The 19,908-nt window shown below is 45.1% G+C and overlaps 1 protein-coding gene across 2 annotated transcripts in view; it reads right to left on the bottom strand.

Annotated features, from left to right (window-relative positions):
- The window catches only part of ARHGEF4 (Rho guanine nucleotide exchange factor 4), a 124,220-nt gene that overhangs the window by 93,240 nt on the left and 11,072 nt on the right, over positions 1–19,908 (bottom strand). The window contains exon 3 of one of the 2 annotated variants that reach the window (XM_066326040.1): positions 19,595–19,724. In XM_066326040.1, the coding sequence (XP_066182137.1) occupies positions 19,595–19,724 (130 nt within the window). Of the gene's footprint in view, positions 1–11,963; positions 12,242–19,594; positions 19,725–19,908 lie in introns of those variants that run through there. The other variant, XM_066326041.1, reaches the window with a different exon arrangement.

Raw genomic sequence — 19,908 nt, 5'->3', positions numbered from 1 at the left:
GGACCCTTTGGGATACCAGTACTCTCAATCTCATTTCTGCTCCTGTGCTCTCTCCTGCTGCAGAAGGCAGGGGACCAGCTGCCAACCTCACCCTAAGTTCTCCAACACAAAGCCAAACAGCTGAGCACTAACTGCTGATGAAGAGAAGTTTAAATTTTGTTTCCCACCCTTGTTTTTAAAGAGCTGAGGTTCATACGCTCCTTTTATTTCATTAGCCTTGCTTTAAAAATAGAAGACTGTCATAAACAAAGAAAGACAACTTCTTAAGTCACTTCAGAAGGATTCACCAGCACTTTACTCCTCCTAGCCAAGTGAGGTTCACACAGCAGGAAGGACTCCTGTAGAGCACTGCAAACAGCTTCACTCACTGCAGAAACCCCATCACAGGGCTGAACATGACCTGAGATCCTTCTGGCAGCTGCTGCCTTACCACAGAATCATCACAGAATGGGCTGGGATGGAAAGGACCTCAAAGCTCCCCTACCTGCACCCTCCTGCCATAGGCAGGGATGCCACCAGTTAGGTCAGGCAGCCCAGGACCCTGTCCAGCCTGGCCTGGACACACTCTGTGTCATAAGTCAAAACACTTGCTCTTCTTGCTGCACTAAACATCATTTCAGCACAATGATGATCTAGAACCACCCAGTGTGGGAACTGCCCAGGATTTTAACATCAATCCACTCAAAAGAGTGAATCAGTGAACAACCCACTAAAACACTTCCAGCACAAGGCTCTGAGATCCTGAATCGCAGCTATGAAAGGAGCAGGAAATTCCAACCTGCAGCAGAGTTCAAACTCTTTCTGTGGCCCTTGTAAGGTACTTGAAGCAATGTTTTGGTCTAGGGCCCAGCTCTGTTTGCCTTTTGATTATCTTACAGACAGCACTTAGCAACCCACACAACCCCCTCATATTTAGGTTTTATAGGAGAGGAAAACAGAGCAGGAATGTAGGTAATGTGCCTGCCTGCCACAGAGTGCACACAGAGTTCATGATTGCAAAAAACCCCTGTCCTCACAGCATTCCTATCTATTTCCAGAGTCTGTGCCTCCCAAAGTCTTTTTACCTCAGGTGTTTTGTCAAGAAGAAAGTAGCTGAGATCAGTGTTTCCAGGAAAAAGCCCTTTTTTAATGGCAATGCTTTCAATTGTCCAAGAAAATTGTTGGATCAAACCCCTTTGAGAACAACAGGCTGAGCAACAAGAAAAGCTATTCACAACCAAGGGATGTTGTGTTTAAATGCAGTTATCCAGGGAATTTACTCACAAGGGCTCCTTCTAACAAGCACACTGGCCTCTCACACAGATTTCTGGGATTAATAATTAGAGTGTTGCACACAGAACTGTAGGCAGTTGTGCCCAATATGGCAGGTCCCTTCTGTGCTATGGCTTGTTACTTATGGAGTGCTATAAATAGGGGGACTGAATGAGTCTGTACACAGTGCAGAAACCACATACAAGGCTGGACAGCAGAGCACACAGCCTCAGTGCTTTCTAAAGATCCTTCAGACAAGGCTCCACCTTCACATAAACTATTTGTACAACCAGATCCCTTCCCACGTGTGCACCAAAGTCTGAGGCCGTGGTCTAGCTGCTGTCTGACATTACTCTCAGGAAAACAAGAGCAGCACTGATCAGGTGCTCACACCCCACATCCCACTGGCAAGCTTTGCAAGTGCAGAAACATGCAGCAAGAGGCACAAAAGCCTGCCACCAAGAAACAAAATGTCCCACACTATGTAATTCATACCCTAAAAGAATTGAATGCTGTTTCAGAGGTTTAGGCACCAAACACTGTCTGCAGAGGCACGTGTCACCAACAAACCATCAGCTACAATATCTGCTGCAATCCAGCAACCCTGATCTGTCTTGGCTTCTCAAAGCTTCCTCTCCAGCTCTGGGCTTAGTTGATCAATACGAAGGAATCTGTGAATCCTGCAATGATCCAGCTGTCAGCAAACCCTGGCCCTCAGGACTAAGGCAGGAAAAATTTGCTTGTGCTTTGTATTTTCAGAAAATTTAATCTCCCTACCTGCCTTGCCAAAGAAAGCACTTGACAGATAAAGCCTCAGATGTGATACCAGATTGCTAAGGTGGTTAGGAGTCCAGAAAACACACATTAAATTCAGCCAGGACTCCAGTGCAAATGAACATATGGATGTCCTGGAGCTGGTCCAGCCAAAGGTCAGGTGTGCTTAAGGCACTGAAGCACCTGACATACACAGAGAGGCTGAGAGAGCTTGGACTCCTCAGCCTGGGGAAGGGAAGGCTCAGGGAGATCTGAACAGTGTGTAAATGGACCTCAGGAGGGAGGGGTAGAAGACAGACTCTGATCTGGTGGCAAATAAAAGAACTAAAAGAAATTGATATAAACCAAACTACAGTAAATTCTATTCAAATACTTTTTTTTTTTTTTTTTTTTTTTTACATTAAGTTTAGCCATAGCCTGAAAGAGGTTGCAGAGTCTCCATTCCTGGAGATATTCAAACCTGACTGCTCGTGCAGGTGACCTTGGTATGGTAAGTATGATAAAGGAATTGGGTCACAGTCAGCTGTAAAGTTAAAGCACTGGTGCCACTGAAAGTCAGTGAACACCTCAAGAGAAGTTAAAGCAAAAGAATGGGTACCTGGTCCTCTGACAGGTGGGCAGAAGGGTTCTCCTCTTCCCTGTATTTGCAAAAAAATCATAAATCACTCTCTGTTTTTTCTTATTACAACTGGAATAGTCTTTGCAATCAAGGTGCCTTTTTTCAAAAATGCAAACTAAAAGAAAGAAAGGTAGCACCCGAGAGGAAGACAGAATATCTGGTCACAGGTCCCACCTTTATCCAGAAAAAGACCTCATGTACTTGGCCAAGCAGCCTTTCAGGACTTGGATGCAGCAGTGCTCACACTCACTCACTCTTCTACATTTGTGATTTCAGAGACATCTGAATGATTCAGATGAGTCAGGACTAATGACCTGGCCATAATTAATTCAGTGTATTTTTAAATAATTCTGTTCAAGTGTCAAGTCACAGGCTTGAAACACTGTGACATTTCTTTGTCTTACCCTCAGAAGTATTTTTTTCCTTCTGAAAGCAAAGTTCTCCAGATCAGAGGAGTTATCTGGTTTAGACAATCACAAGTGGCTGCCTAAAAGATGCATAAGCTGCCCTACATACAATTACTTTGGAGATTTCCTCCAGTGGCTCAAAGATGATGGTCAAGTGGCATTTGGGGGCCAAGCAGAAGTCCCAGCTATGCAGTGTGTGCTCTTGAGTGAGCCAGAAAAAGCAGCATGAACACAGGTGAGTATTAACCACCAATTGTGAGTATAGATTCACAGAAGAAAACTTGACCAAGCCCCCAGAATTCAGCCTGTGCAGAGCACTGACAGTAAGACAGCGTGAAATAGGACTGCCAGGCCCTAGATTTATGACAGAATAGAAATTGTGGTGAAGCTCAGAATTGCGACCAAAAATAGCCTAAATTAAATCATTTTGTGCTCTCCAAAGAGAAATGACAGATCCAATCAACAAGTTTCAGTACAGATGGGTTCTGCATATTTTTAATTTATTCAGGCTTTTAAGGCTGATAAGAATGCCACATTTTGAATTGATCCAAATCCACTGTTTTGGGGGTATTAGTAATGCTGTGTTTTCATAATAAACTCTCTTAAAAGGTTTATTGTCAAAGCTTCTTTCAGGCATGCAGAGTAGGTTTTTGCCCTGAGCAGGATGTACCATCAGTGACCTCAAGCTGACACACAGCTCTGCTCAGGGAGAGAGTCAGCAGGAGCTGAGCCAGCCCAACAACAGCTCTAGCATCCAGACAGATATTCTCTTACCCAGGTCACTCTGTACTGTCAGAAACTGAGACACTTTTGATACAGCCACACTCCAGAATGTGCACAGGAGCCGCACGAGCAGTTTGCCTACTGCAGGGCTGGGGAGAGCCCAGGGCCTCACCCTGGGACTGCACATCTGCCTGCATCATCCTGCTGTCATGTCCCAGCTGCAGCCCCTTCCCAGCTGGAACCCAGCTCACATCTGGACACTGCAGGTGGGACAAACTCTGGACAGGCCACCTGAGCTCCTGTGATTCTCCAGAGCTGCACTGTGTCCCACACCAGGCAGTGTCACAGAGTGTGGTCACTGTCCTGAGAGCCAGGGAGGGAAGTCACAGCACAGGAGCAGCTCCAGCAGCCCTTGGGATCAGCAAATGGCACTGATCCTCAGTTCTTGCTGCACCTCCCTGCTACAGCTGAGCCTTGAGCCCCCAAAGAGCTCGGCCTGGGTTGGTTTAGACTCCTTAACTATGCAGACAGCTTCTCCTCCTCTGAACTCCTATGTGCCTTGACATTTGTAGGATCCCTGCAAGCAATAGTGTCAATGACATCTCCAGGAACAGGGAGCTGTGGTCAGAAAGTGCACAGATCCTGCTTGTGATCTCCCTCTGCCTCTTAGAACACCTCACTACTGCAGGTTCCAAACCCAAGTCTGTCTTTTCTCATGTACATCCCAGCAGAGATCTTGGTTCATAAAGAGCTGAGGGCTTTCACACCTGGCCTGGACAGATTCCACTGGCCAAGGGAGAGCAGAGTAGGTTAATCCTACCCATTCAAACAGATCATTTTATCTTAACACTGAATCTCCAAGCTCACTGTCTTTTTTCTGCATTTTTAGGCACACTTAAATTTAAAAAAAGAAAAAAAGAAAAGAGCTTAATTCAAAACTTCCTCATGAAAACTATTTCCATTAGCCAAAAGGGAAACTCTTCCAATTTCACTCCCACATAGAAATAAACCTCTGCCAGCTGTTTTGAAAACATCATTAGTCTTAGCTTCCTTTATTCTCAACATGAAACATTCCAACGCTGTTATAATGATACTTTATTTTAAAGAAAATAAAAATAAAATCAAAGCTCTGCATTTATCTCATGTTCCTGACACAAAAAATTCTTTTTCAAGTTATTTTATAAATATTACGTGTACTCTACCTTCCAAAGCAAGAGGATGGTACCATATACCTTAGCAGCACACTTGAAATGAGTTTCAAATTATTATTTAGGCATTTATCAGATCCCTTAAGAAGGGTTCTGAATACACTGGTAGACAAAAAAATTTAGAGCTCATATGTAGAAATGCTTGTTTTTGAGAAACCCCACTGAGGAATGCTGTAAACTTAACCAATTAATAACCGTCTGTGTGTGTATATATATATACTTCCACTCAAATACGAGGCAAAAAGATAATTCAACAAAGTCAGAACAAGGAGGATATTCAAACCAATTGTGTACTCAGCTGCCTTTAGCACTTGATTTCCCTCCTATTCCACGACCACTTGCCAGCCTTCATCCTGCTGGAGGCCACAGGATGCAGGAATCAGTTGCACGTGGGCTGATGCATTAGAGCATCCATAAGCGCTCCCTGGGATACAGCACAACTTGGAAATGGCTCAATTAGCCCAGCAAAGCAATTACTCTGTACTCCATGGAAAAAAAAATAAAAATTTGTTTGAGCCAACATCATAGTCCAGGAAATCTCTTGCTCCTTGATTACCAGGGACTGAGAATAACAGCAGCAAAGCTCTCTACCTGTTTAGGCAAATACACCTCAAGGGATATTTGTAGTAAGATCTGCCAACACTTGGATGTTCACACAATGTAATCCAAGACAGTTAACCAGGTGCAAAGCATGTTCCTATCAGCTTACAGCCAGGCTACTGTCTCACTTTCATGTGCAGACACACCACTTTTAGGAGCAGCAGTTTTAGAATGGCACAGGCACCGAAGGCATTCAGCGTCCAAGAAGACAGCTCATGTTCTGACTGTGGGCCTGCTCAGACCAGCATCCTGCTCAGTCCAGCACACTCAGCTCTCCCTGGCACTTTTAAGCAAATCACTGAACTAGTTAGTTGGTTTAACAAACATCAGGCCACAAAAGGATTGTGAGATAAGACAGAATTCTAATTAAATTAGAAGCTTCCAAAGATAATTACTGACAGTCAGAAGAGGGCTACATTCTTCTAATCCTTCAAAGACACTTCTCATGATTCAGAAGAATTGGAGAACAAGACCTTAGCAAGAAATAAGCTTAGTTACAGACAAGCTTAGCAATTTAAAGGCTACATCTCAATGATGAAGGACAGGCCGGATTGTTCCCTACACTGTTGAACTTAACTAACTGCTAAGCAGCCACAGCAAAGCTGCATCATGTGTAGGCAGCAAGCACACACATTCTCTGTGACCATTGGGCATAGGCACTATTTGCCAGCACATGTTCTCATCTGTTTCTGCTGCTTTTTTAACCTACATGAACTAGACCCAGATAATGCAAAGGAAAAGCTATGCTCAAGTTTCTGCCAGCCTTTGGGTGTCTCCTAAAGGCAGAGAAGAAAGGAAGGGCCGGGTAAGCTTCATGGTGCCACCTCATTCTTGCATTCCATCACTCTCTTGGACCATGCTGGTTCCCTGCTGCAAGAGCTGTGATGCTGGCAGTATTGAAATGAGGTGGCTTAAAGGGGTTTCACTTCCATGCAGAAAAATAGCAGCAATTGAAGCTTGGATATATCCCAGAGAAGTGTTGGTCTTGAAGGGCTGCTCTAAAGGTAACTGAATCTTTGAGAGAATCCAGCCTCAGAAACTGTCATATTCCTCAGCAAAGGGAATAGTGATTACAATCTAGATGCTCTTCATGGGAGTTGTTTTGAAGGCAGAGAAGGAAAAGGATGAAGATGGTGTACCTGTGACACCTGGGGAAGTATCACAGGCTGTGCTCCAAAGATTTATCTTTCCCTGCTGCAAACACAGCATCAGCAAAGATGGGAATGTTTATCTCCAGTAGGCACAGGTGCTAAGCTGTGCCTCACGGGGACATGAGAATAAGCATTCACTCCTTTTGAAACAAAGCAAAAAAATCTCAAGGGAAAGTCAACTAGAACCACTCCCGTTACATTAACATGTAATTAAAACTCCAAAGTAGCTGAACTTACAAAATCTGGTTCTGCTGCAAACAGAGGTATGGAAACATGATTAGACTTTCTACCTCTATTAACACTATTTTTAATTCTCTTTAATGGAAAAGCATGATGCTAGATGATACTTTGCACTGAAAAAACCATTTCTGTAGGTGTACTGAAAGAGTTAGGTGGCCAAGTTTACATATATTTAGCATTGACTGAGATTCCCTTTACTGGAGTGAACTCAACCACTTATAAATATAGATGTCCTCACTATTTGAATGCGATGCCAAGTCACAGTTCAGCAACACTCAACACTATTTGGAAGATGTATTTTCTAGTAAGAGATATTTACTTAAGCTTTAGGGCAGCTCACTAGCTCAACCAAGAGATGCTGATCTTGTAATTCTTCCTCAAAAGTTCAGGATCGCCCTTAGGTTTAACCTAACTATACCAGTCACCATTACAAATGAATCCACACAGAGAGAAAAAACCAAGTTAATTTAGCATGGATTATTGCTTGTTTGCTTTTCAATCAATTGATTATTCATTCAGAAGATGAGTGGAAGTTATTCTGGCAGGTGACACGGAATATACGAGGGGACACATAGAACGTGTTAGAGTGCAAGCATGAATCCAGCTGAAATATCTTGGCTCTGGATTTGCCAAGGTAAGGGTGAAACACAACCTCAACATGCTGCACTGGATGCTCTGAGGCACTCACTTTCTTTCCTCCCTGCTCTCCTTTGGATGCATTCTGAAGCAATTTGAACCTTAAATCAATCTCCCCTTGTCTGACCTCTAACTCTTGCTGACTGAGTGACCCTGGAGAAAGAAGGGTCGGTGGAATTATGCACTGCAGTCCATGAACACATCTGAAGACATCAGTACCAAAAGGACAGGGCTAGGGGAAGAAAAAGGAAAAAGAAAGAGCTCAAAAGAAAATCTCTGGCCAAACAAGAAAGACTCAAAGCATTTTGCCACAGCTCTATTACAGGCTCTCTCATCAGCCACAACAATGAAATGAATGACTTGGAGAAAACCCTCCTAAAAAACCCCACAATTTACTTTTTAAACTCTGAATGAAGGAAAAAAAAAAAACCCTCCACACCCATGTTTCATGTTTTCTTGTTTGTTTAAAGGCCATATTCCCCAGGGCAGTAGATGAGCATATCTGCATACTCGGAGCCACAAATCTGTGCAGAGGCGCACTGAAGTGCAGCCTGTACAATTAAATTGCTACATATGCACAAATACAAAAAGGATCCCAGGGAAACTATGGCAACCACTAGTCCTCCAGGTTGGGATTCCTCCTTTGTCCCTACCTTTCTTTGCCCTTCCAGTCCTTCCCAACTTGGACAAGAGAAAGAATAAACAGAACTATTAATGAGGTTGGGATTAGACCTGCAACAAAGGAGCTGGAAATGCAAAGAGAGCTGCTCACAGGCTTGAAACTGGAAAGAGTCTAAAGGAAAAAAATTCAGTGGAGTTGTACAACAGTGATGAATGGGAGACAGGCAGCCCTGGGGTACAAAGTCTTGCCTGGGAAACCAGGGTTGGAGAGCCCAGAGTGCCACTGAATCACTTGCTGGAGCACTGTCACAACTGACTTTTAATTTGGGTGCTTTGTGGGGTTTTGGCCAGCTGAGATACTTATGGCCCAATTTTCAGAACTGCTGAGCCACTCCAGCTCTAAGTCCTTTTTTCACTGTCCAAACACTTGGACTTGGACTGCTCATAAGAATTTAAAAATAACAAGGATACTGTCCAAGTATTAAACTGTACCTTTTTACGTACCCTAAATCATGCTTTGAAAGTCGTTTGGGCACTCTGTGAGGGTCACTGATTCTTGCAAAGTGCTCTGGCATCCTCAAATGGAGAGCCTGGTAGAAGAGCAAAGCATTCTCTATTTTCATGTTTATATTTAGCTTCAGGGAGAAGGCCCTTCTCATGTAAGGTAGTGTTTATTGACATTTAGACCAGAAATGCCATGCATTGATACAAAAAACCAGATTCTTTTTACTTCCTACAAGCCTGAACCATGGTTTTTCATACTTGTTTCTCAAATGGCATTTGCACAGAAGTTTACGCTGTAACAACAGGTCTTTTCTCTTTCAATTGTCACATTTAGCTTCCCCTCTTGAGCAATATATCACAACAAGGTCAACCCCAAACCAAAAGGAATTCTACTTCATTACTGACTGCAGAGGAAGATAAAAAACCAAAGACAGTTTTTGCTCCTGTGAACCTCAGAAAACTCTGTCTTTTCTACACAGGGGATATCAATTTGTATTTCTGAAATCACACACTGTCAAATGTATACATACATAAACACACACACATCTCTGTCTTCTCACTTCCCCGGAATCTAAATTATCTAAAAGAAAAACTCCAATGGACACATTCCAATCGTGCCTCCCACCTTCTTTTCACCTCCACTTTTCAGTCATTTAAATCTGGTTCATTTCCAATTTCCCCTGAAGTCTTAGACAGCAACAGACTCAGTATGAAGATCTTTACAAAAAAGGTGATGTACACACAGGGGGAAAAAGCCAAACCCTCTCTGCCAAGTCCACCTATTCAGCCTTAAGGAAATGCAGAATCCCTTTTGAAAAGAGAAAGAGACACACTCATCCCTCAGACCATTTTTAGTGCAACGTTGGGCACTTCAGAGTGTTTCCACACAGTCTGTACTCTTTTTTTTCCTCTCTAACTCCTTGATGATCACATGGAAAGATGCTGGAGGCTCCCTGCTCCTCTGAGGAGAGGACATTGCCACACATTGTAGTTACCACTTCTCTCATGCATTGCCAGTTGCTACTGCTCCTTCTGGGGGGTTTTTTGGTTTTTTGTTTTGTTTTGTTTCCCCTTAGGTTTTCTTTTTGGGTTTTTTAGTTGTTTTAAGCAGTGTATTAATTTTTACCATTCAAAAATGTTATTTAGCACAAGCTTTAAAGAAATCCTGCATCACTCCTCAGACAGGCAATTGAAGTTGATGGAGAGGAGCAGTTCTACCACAACTTCCTAAGTTTAAGCCAAGGAAGAATTCTGACAGAGAAAAATCAAAACAAAATAAATTCCTCCTAGCAATTCATTTCTCCCAAAGCTGAATCCTAATTCTGACCTGAATTTTGTTAGTAGTAAGAGACAAACTGCTCAGAAATCTTTTGCACATGAGAAGACACCTACCACAGTACTCTGAGGCAGCAAGAAGTCTGAAAGGAATGGTGATCTGCTTTTATTATTGTACTTATATATCAATACTGTAATGATGAAACTCAATTTGTTTTTTCCCTGTCCTCAGTCTGTCTCCATACCATTTTCTATTCCATTTCTTCCCATCTCTAATTTCTGCTAAATGCAGGTAGCATCCAAAAAATGACACCGTGCCTCAGCCTTGGGAGCAAGACTGTTTTGGAAACGAAAGAGCATTTTAAAAAACAGACTTAATTTCAGAGCCTGCTTTTGCTATCAACCTTACTCCTTCTGTATCACTGTACACCATGTGTTTCAAGTGACCTGATTAAGCCCAAGAATGCATCCAGGGAGGGCAGCTGACAGCAAACTCTGTGACACAGAGGGGATGGATCCACCACTGCAGCCCCACACACAACTCTGAGCAGGAGTTTGCACAAAGACCCTGAGCCAGACTTAGTTCCTGCCAATGCCAGAGCATGCTGGGTTCATTTGCACTCCCAGTTCAAGAGGAAATAGCCAGCAGATGCTACTGAGAATGCAAAAGCACATCATCTTGTATTTGCAGCCCACACCTTTCCCCAAAACAGAGCAGCAATGGCTGGATCTTACCCTCAGCATTTTTTCCTGTCCCTGGACCCTCAGGATGTCCAGGAGGTGTTTAGTGCTTTTGGCCACCCAGGTGCGGTGTGCAGGGTGGAAAGGCAGGCAGGCTGGCCACCCTGCTGTAGCCCTCTCCTGTGTGATTGTGCAGTTACCCACACTTCAGCAGAGACTCCAGAGCAGCAATGGAGATTGTATTAAACAGCTCCAAATCTACAGCAGCAGATGGAATGATAAAACCTTTCAATAATTAAAAGTACACAGGACTAAAGCAGATTACATAGAACTGCACCCAGAATTCTTTCCAAGCCTTGATTCTAGCTGGTAGCACTGGGTATTTTTACTAAGGAAACAGCAGTCACTGGTGGCCTTGAAGGCACTTGTCTGAATTTATCTAAGAGAGGAACTAATTTACTGCAGCTCTATTAAAAATCTCTCTAAACAGCAACAGCTGAACAGCTCAGCAGTCCTTGGCTGTTAACATCATTGCCAGGCTCCTTTGCTGGGATCAGCTGGGAATGAGAAAGCTTCTTTACTGTGCTTGCAGTTCAGACATTCAAACCCTAAACAGGCACATCAGTAACTAAAAACCAGAATGCCAGATCCACACAGACCGAGTCAGAGCAGGTCCAGGCTACATGGACATGCCTCCAAAATCTCTGGTTCAGGAAGACATTAAATTATGGATGGGAAAGCAAAAACTGAACTTGAGCAGCTGGCTCAGGGACCTGCCTTTCCCTCCCTCAGTGCACAGCACTGCAACCCTACCTAGCCCTCATCTGCTGCACAGCACTCGCCTGGGCATTTTCTAGGGGCAGTGATACTCCACACTGGAATTTACACAGAGAAATATCAACTCCACGTTCAGCTCTATGTGATTAAACTGAAATGAGGAATGCTCCAATAGGCAAGGACAGCTTTAATCAGGTAGAAGCCTACACACTGTTTCCAAAGCCATTGAAACCCTATTTCTTCCCTGCTGACTTAAGAAGTCTATTAAGGGTCTGTGTTGTTTTGGTTTAGGTGTAAGTCTGCAGAGGGTATAGCTAGCAAACACCAAATGCTTTGGTTATTTCTCAAGGCTGAGAGACTGCATTTTCAAATTATATACTTTTTCCAGAAGGTTTGGTCTGGTTTCTCAAGGTCAGTGCAATATCATAGAGCATCCAATTGAAAAAAAAATTAAAAAAAAAAAAAAAAAAGAAAAAAAAAAAAAAGAGCCCCTTACCTGTGGCAGAGTGAAGACTCTCCAAGCTCCAGTACCTGGACAGGACGCCTCTCATGCCACCACCACCACACACCACCCCGCTGCTGTCAGAATCCGAGCCCGGGGAGAGCCCGGAGCTGCCGCTGCTGCTGCAGTTCTCGGCACTGTGTGCCCCGCTGGACTCGCTGGGGCACTGCTGGGTCCTCATGCGGGCAGGGGAGCCGGGGAGCCGGGGGCTCTGCGGGGCCGCGGGAGGGATGGGGCAGCGCTCTCCGGAGCTCTCCCGGGGCAGCGGGAGCTGGCAGCGCCGGCTGGGCTCTGCGCTGCATCCCGAGCCTGCTCTCCGCTCGCCTCGGTGCATCCTGACATCATAGGGGTCCGCTAAGGAGGCTCCCTCTGTGGCAGCTCCGCCGCTTTCAGCTGCAGCTTCCAGCGGCTCATTTTTACTAAAGCCCATCGCGAGGCATTAGGAAAGCAGGGGGTGAGACAGAGATCTCCCCTCCTAATTTAGCAGAACTGTCAGATTAAAAATAAATAAGTGGAAATAGTAGAATTTCATGCATTTTAAAAATGCCCCGAGTGAGAGAGACCTTGTGTTATCTGCTTCCCCTGAGAACTCAGAAAGGATTTAACATATAAACTAATCATGTTTAGAACTGGCTGTGGCTGCTGCTATTAAAAAACTATCTTTGTAAGTACTCAGGAAAAGAATTCAAAATGAAATTAAAGCCAGAAAAACACAGATTGAAATTTGAAGAGATTGCAGCTGGGATTTTTGAAAAATCATTTAGCCTCTACTCCCAGACTGCAGACCTGGTATGATCCCTATTTCCAAGTGCAATCTTTGTAAGAGACCTCATTCCCAACTGAAACAGCATCACTGACTACTGTTTCCTAGAAAGTTTTATATTCTCATTACCTAACAGGAGATTCCCTGTGTCCCTGTAAGAAGGATCCTGAAACAATACCAGTTTCCTGAGAATGCAGAAATACCTGTGCACTTCAACAACAGCTTTAAGGCACCACAGAGATTTTTTAATAAAGGGCATTTCTGGGCTGCTGCTCTGTTCAAAGACCTTGCAGAGGGCAGATTTGTCCAAGTATCAGAATAATTTAAGAGCAGCCACATAGTTTGTGCCCTGTGCAGCAGACAAGAGCATAAGACCAGAAGCAGCTTGATTCAGTGTGGGATTACCCAGGCCAGGAGAAAGTTTAGCCAGCTGAGACGCACGTAGGGGTTGGACCAAAGCAAAGGAGATCAGCTCCCCCAGCACACCTGGGAGAGGGACAGCCACTCACACCTGGGCCACAAAGGAAAACCCCACACTGCTCTGTCACACAGGGAGTGAACATGGCTCCAGAGACCCAAATCCAAACCCAATTCCACACAAGATCTGAAAACGCCTATTTTACAATTTGTATGTAAGGAAGCTCTTTGCAAAGTAAATAACACATCACAGCTGGTTCCAGAGAGACCCCTTTGAGTTTGCCTCACTATCCATGCAGTAGCAGAGTTACTTCAGTTCAGTAAGAACTTCTGGTTTACTGAGTATTTCCTAAAAGGAAAAAATGTCACGCTCCATCACTGGAGAATATCACAAAGCACCCAGTAACGCTGAACCAACTTTTGAGTCCTTAAATATTTCAGCTATTCTTTAAAAGAAAGGTCTCTGCAACGGTAACAAAAATTACATTTCTAGTGATCTGTAACAAAATAATTCCTTCAATTATCTTCTGAATGTAGCTATTTAGACCAAAATATCTAATACTTCCTAATAGAGAAATGAAAATGTCAATTTGGCTGCATTAGAACCACTCTTCAGTATTGATCTGGTTCTTCCAGAACTACCTGCATTCGAGTACAACTAGAGAGAAACTCTTCTTGATCACAATCATCAGGGGAAGGTAAATTAAGCACCAACAATGAAGATGAATGCAGCTGTTCTGTGGATGTGGAGAACACTGAAGAAAGTCAGCGCAGCTCTTCAGGCAGCAAAGGTGCTAAAGAGAGGCTACAGTTCAGTCCTGAGTATCCTTATGTATGTGTGTCTCTTTTATGTATGCACTGGAGAGGAGTTTTCTAATAGAATGGAAAGAAGAAAATTTCTACAGCCAAACTGTGGAAAGCAAAAATTTTGTCTGAGTTCGAGACTGCAACCCATCATAGAGAGGTTTCCCCTGACTACAGATTCTGATTTTTTCTTGTAAAATGTAGATGGGGATTTTTTTCTGTGGCACTAGAGAGAGAAGTTATCTAAAGTGGATGCAGCAGTAACTGACTCCAACTGAAGATTAAGGATCTCACTGCACAGCCTGGTAAAGGTAGTCAAGCTACCCTTGGACGACCTGATCCTAAATATCTGCTGGATTTTTTTTCAGCCTCTGTTGGGTTCCCCTGCAATCTTGTAGCTTTGAACAGTGATTACCAGAACCATTCAGGATTTCCTAAGACCTTCTTTGTCTCCCTTTGCCCCACAGAAGGTTTTTATTGGTATCCTAAATCTTTCACCTCAGTAGCTAATACACACAGTCCCACTCAACTTGCTAAGATAAATTTTCAGGAACTCAACCACCACCAGGCCCTGCTTTTAAGACTGGATGAAAACCTTTGAGTGAGCATGTTATCAAAACCTCACAGAGGGCAAATGTTTGTGGCTGTGGTTAAACAGAGCCAGCACTGACACAGTGGGTCTAATCTTTTTGTGATTAAGAGACAAAGTGAAGAGTATACAATAGGCAACACGATTCTTTTTTAGCCACTTAAATTCAATTATACTCCTCTAGTTAATGGGGTTGGAATGGAGATTTCATGCTACAGCTACCATGATACACTTCTGGGAACTTGCATACCACTTTCTTCAAGAGCTAAAATGACAAAAATGGAATAAATAACTCAGCTTGCTGTTTTGCTGAACTACAGGACTGCTAAATATTTATAAGACATAATGAAGTCCTGTTTTGAGCTAATATTTTCCCTCTTGAACAGATTTCTCCAGTGGCTGTCAAACATCTTCACATTAACTGTTGCCAAGTGTAAGTTTAAGAGCACATCTATAGCTGGGAAAAGAAGATGAAAGTTGTCCACATGATGTTGTGTAAACAAACAGACCCTTTGCCTCTGAGAAATACTTTCCACTACACCACGGAGGCCAGAGGATCACTCAGTACCATGAAGTGGTCACTGTTTTTCAGCCGATCCACAAAAGATTCAGCCCTTGAGAACTTGGCACGCCTATTCTTGTTGCGAGATTTCCAAGGCCACCAGTATGCTCCTCATCAGCACACATTAGTCACAGGGAATTTGTGCCTCTCTGCTTGGCACAACCAACCACAGCTCCGTGGTGTAACTCCAGGGCAGAAAATTCAAAGATCTGAAGCTGTTCTAATCTGACAAGACACGTGGAAAGTTGCCAAAAAGATTTGGTCTGCATTTAGATAACGATTTAGAATAACACAGGTGTGAGATGGCACAGCTACAAACCCATCTTGTAATACACAGGTCACAGGTTTCTACCTCTGTGAGGATATGACAAACCCTGGAGGTTTATGGTCATGTGTGTGTCCCTGTCCCTATCCAAAAGTTTCAGTGTCTCTGAGAAGCAGCATGAGGGAATCATCTCGGAAAGGGCAGCATGCTGGCACAGGAACAGAAAAGTCTCTGCCTGAGAGTCATGGATAGCAGTGAGAGCAGGAATGCCAAGAAACTCCAGTTCTCAGACAATTACCTGTGTCTGCCTGTCACTGTGTCACCTTGGGATTGCCTCCTGCTGCAAAGTCCCTATGGAAAAGCTCAGAAAGGCCAGCACCTCCCCTGAATGTCCCTTCTGCTGTAGCCTGTGGGCTGGCAGCTCTCACACCCACAACTGCCCATCTCCTGCCTTCAGCCTTGCTGCAGAGACATTCTCACGGCTGCAGCCACTGTCCAAACAGCTTCCCAGCAACATCCCCAAATTTAGGCAGTCTTCAGTTTATAAATAAACAATTATCAGGCTCAGGAGAGATGGGGAAGGAGAAGACAGGCCTCACAGCCTAAAAGACAAACATGCTTTAACCCAAAAGCCTCATTATCCTGCTGCTGCTCACTCCGGTACATATTAGGCCCTTTCCTGGTGCAATAGGTCAAAATAGGTTTTCCTGTGTCAAAAGGCCTTTAGAGGGTGCTAAAAAGCAGAAAAACATTCCTGTATCTAGTTTAGGAAGTGGCTTGCTTCCTAAACTGGCAGTAAGGAACCTACTGAAAAGTACAAATGAAGACACAGGAATATCCAGAAAAGGAGGAGACTGAGAGGGGACCTCTGCAGTCAGACTTTCTCACAGGAGGAAATGAAGGGACAGACAATAATCTCTTCTCTGGCAGTCACCGACGAGACCCGAGGGAATGGCCTGAAGCTGTGTCAGGGCAGGTTTAGGTTGGATATTGGGAAAAGTTTTTTTTCACTCAGAGGGTGGCTGGGCACCAGGGCAGTGGTCCCAGCACCAAGCCAGCCAGAGTCCAAGATGGAATTGGACAAGGCCTTCAGGCACATGGTGTGGCTCCTGGGGAGAGCCAGGAGTTGGACTTGAAGGTCCTTTTGGGTCCCTTCCAAATCAGAATATTCTGTGAACTAAAGGGAAAAGACACTTGATATTCACCAACACTGAAGACATTGATATTCACCTGCTGAAGCGTGTGGCGCAGCCAAGAAAGCTGTTCCAAACTCCTCAGGCACTGCTACTATTTGAACAGGACGGTGAAATTGCTGCGCTCGGGGTGTGTGTGTGTGTGTGTGTCTGTGTGTGCACGGAGCGCTGCAGGGGCTCAGCCTTTCCCCGGCGGACTCCCAGCGCCGCCCGTCCCCGCCGCATTTCCCAGCGCCCGGAGCCACCTGCCGGTGCCGCACGGCTCGGCACGGAGCGAGGGACAGGGACAGGGACTGGCGGGGACAGCTCTGTGCGGGCCGGGGGACAGGGACAGGCGGGGACAGCTCTGTGCGGGCCGGGGGACAGGGACAGGGACAGGCGGGGACAGCTCTGTACGGGCCGAGGGACAGGGACAGGCGGGGACAGCTCGGCACGGAGCGAGGGACAGGGACAGGCGGGGACAGCTCGGCACGGAGCGAGGGACAGGGACAGGGACAGGCGGGGACAGCTCTGTACGGGCCGAGGGACAGGGACAGGCGGGGACAGTTCTGTGCGGGCCGGGGGACAGGGACAGGGACAGGCGGGGACAGTTCTGTGCGGGCCGAGGGACAGGGACAGGCGGGGACAGCTCGGCACGGGCCGGGGGACAGGGACAGGCGGGGACAGCTCGGCACAGAGCGAGGGACAGGGACAGGCGGGGACAGCTCGGAGCCTGCCCCAGTCCTGCCAGCTCGGCATCAGGACAGCCACAGCGCGGGCTCCCACTGCCAGAGGAGCGTGATGAGCGCGGCAGTGAAGTGAAAGTGAAGTGAAACTTCTCTGCACTCGGGCTGTTGTAGCAGAAAAACATGCGGCCTGACCTAGGATAGTCACTGTGTCCCCAGCTCTTGTCCCAGACCCTGGGCAGGTGCATGACAGAGTCTGAGAGCTGTGCAGGGCACCTTTTGGGCTGGGACCATCACAGCCATCGTTTCACACCTGCAGAACTAGAGAGAACTCCACACTCCGCTCCTCACAGTCTCTGCAGGATTCCCTGCACAAGCTGCAGACTTTGGGTGGGGGAAATTTATCCATGTTTTCAACATGGAAGTATCTAATAGCACTGGATATTGCACAGTAATTTTATATCTGGTGTCTTATGACTAAAGCATAGACTGGGATCATTAGTATACAAGCAGTTCCAGCTTTGCAGTTAGAAATCTTAAAATTAGATTGAATGAACTGACCATTTGTTTTATATTTATTTTACGTGCCCTACAGCTCTGTCAAAAACAACAGGTATCACAACAAAGCTGTGCAAGAATCAACGAGGGCATTCTGCTGCACTACTGTTGCCTCAAGGATATAGCCAATCTTAAAACTGACCCATCAACTTCAGAGTATTACTTCATTAACTTGCAGTTTTCTTCTCATCCACATCCTACCACAGGCAGGGACACATTCCCACATCCATCTCCCCCAAAATGCTTCCAATGAAGCCCACAAGCAGCAGCTAATAGAGATAGCTGTGGGAGAAGAACCTCTGCTTCCTTTCTCCATCAGTTTCCTTTCCCAGCAGCATGGTTTTGGTGGTGGAAAAATTATTCTGCTCTATTTCATTTGTTTTGCTACATTTCCTCAGAAATTCTTGGGGTCTGGGCCTAGGTCGTGGTGTGACATTCACTTGTGCCTATCTCAGGAATACCGTGTGAATCACAGATGATTCAGGTGGCAGGCCCCATTTCCAGACAGCATATAAACACCTACAGCAGCTGGTCAGTCTGCATACATTTACTTCCCCTATTCACCCTCAGAAATTCATACATATTTTTTAACTCCCTCATGTCCCAGTTGGGAACTACCATGAAATTTGTCTCAGCTGTGACTGAGAATGTACTTCAGTGACAGCAGTGCTCGGGGATTTCAGCTAATGTCAGAGATGCACAGACAACTTGACAATGATGGGTTTCCATTTGGGATTTCCAAGGAGTAAAGCTGCAGCTTTTTTAATTCAGCCAGGGAGCTGGTCCTAAGCATTGGGGCAGCACCAGATGCTTGTGACAGCAAGTGATCAAAGCCCTCAGTGCTGAGAGAGCAAAGGCAAGGCTCTCAACACCACAATAATAAATAGTTTTCTTATTTCCAGATCAAGCCTCATGACTCTGTGCATGAGCTGCACAAAGTGTCAGAAAACAAACCAGTCTTGCTTGAAAAAATACTATGACCATTCAACTCTGATGTAATTAGTACAATGTTATTGTCCCTTAATTAGGTAGCTCCAGCAGGGTTTAATCGATGGTACAGAGACCTTCTGAGGCAGAAATGGCAGTTTGGCACCCAACTGTGCCTGGCTTTTCCTGGCTAGATTCCTAACTGCCAAACAACTCCTCTGCATTCTGTTTTTCTTATTCCAGCCCAAAGTGCTGTGATAGAGATATCTGCAGTGTTTGGGCAGGCGCTGTCAGATGGAGAATTTAAAAACCTGGCAAAGATATGTCTCACAGTTTAATAATCTGTGCAACTTACATTTTAATTCCGAGAAAGCGTCAGTCATCGGAAATGAAGGAGACATGATAATTCACGTGCATTCCTCATGAAAGCACAGCATACTTGTTCTTTAAGGGGATTTAAAGTACAGGAAACTTCTGTCTCTAGAAGCTCATTTAGTTGCTTTAGTGCCTAATTAGCAACCTGAGAGGAGCCCACCATACCCGCTGTAGTGCTCTCCAGCAAACACAAGGCAGAGTTTATTTCCTCTGCAGAAATCTAATTCAAGAGTGTGAAACAGGTGACATCATTGTAGGTGAGACAGAGTTCTCACGAGACAACACAACATTTCTACGTCAGGCACACTATCACTGCTATGAGTGATCTTTTCCTCACTGAAAAGCTGACCATGCCTTTAAACAGCACCCTGTTTGTCCACTCAGGGAGCAAACAAACCCAAATATGAAAACCTCACGAAGAGGTTAGGGTGGTTCTGACATGGTTTCCAGGCTCAGTAAAGCAGAGCTGAGCTCCCTGAGCAGCCCCAGGCAGGACAGTGTACGCACCGGGAGCGGAGACGCGCCGTTTCCAGCCCACGCAGTCCAGGCCTGTGGGAGTGCTCTGGGAGAACGGGTGCAGCTTCAGTGGCAGGATGTCAAAGGCAACAGGAGACGTGATGGATGGACTTACTCCAGCCTGCAACAGGACAGGGAAAACAAAGGCAACAAACATTCAGTTTAGGTGCCCCTTAGGACAGAATACAGTATTCATCCCAGAGCACCTCTTCCTACCTCTGATATCTGCCCATGTAAGTAAGCAGCACGTTAGTGGATGATTATGGCCAGAAACGTTAGAAAACAGTGAGAAGGCAAGGTGGTAA

The sequence above is a fragment of the Sylvia atricapilla genome, chromosome 10, assembly GCF_009819655.1.
Source record: "Sylvia atricapilla isolate bSylAtr1 chromosome 10, bSylAtr1.pri, whole genome shotgun sequence".
NCBI lineage: Eukaryota > Metazoa > Chordata > Aves > Passeriformes > Sylviidae > Sylvia > Sylvia atricapilla.
This window is presented reverse-complemented; position numbering and strand designations above follow the sequence as displayed.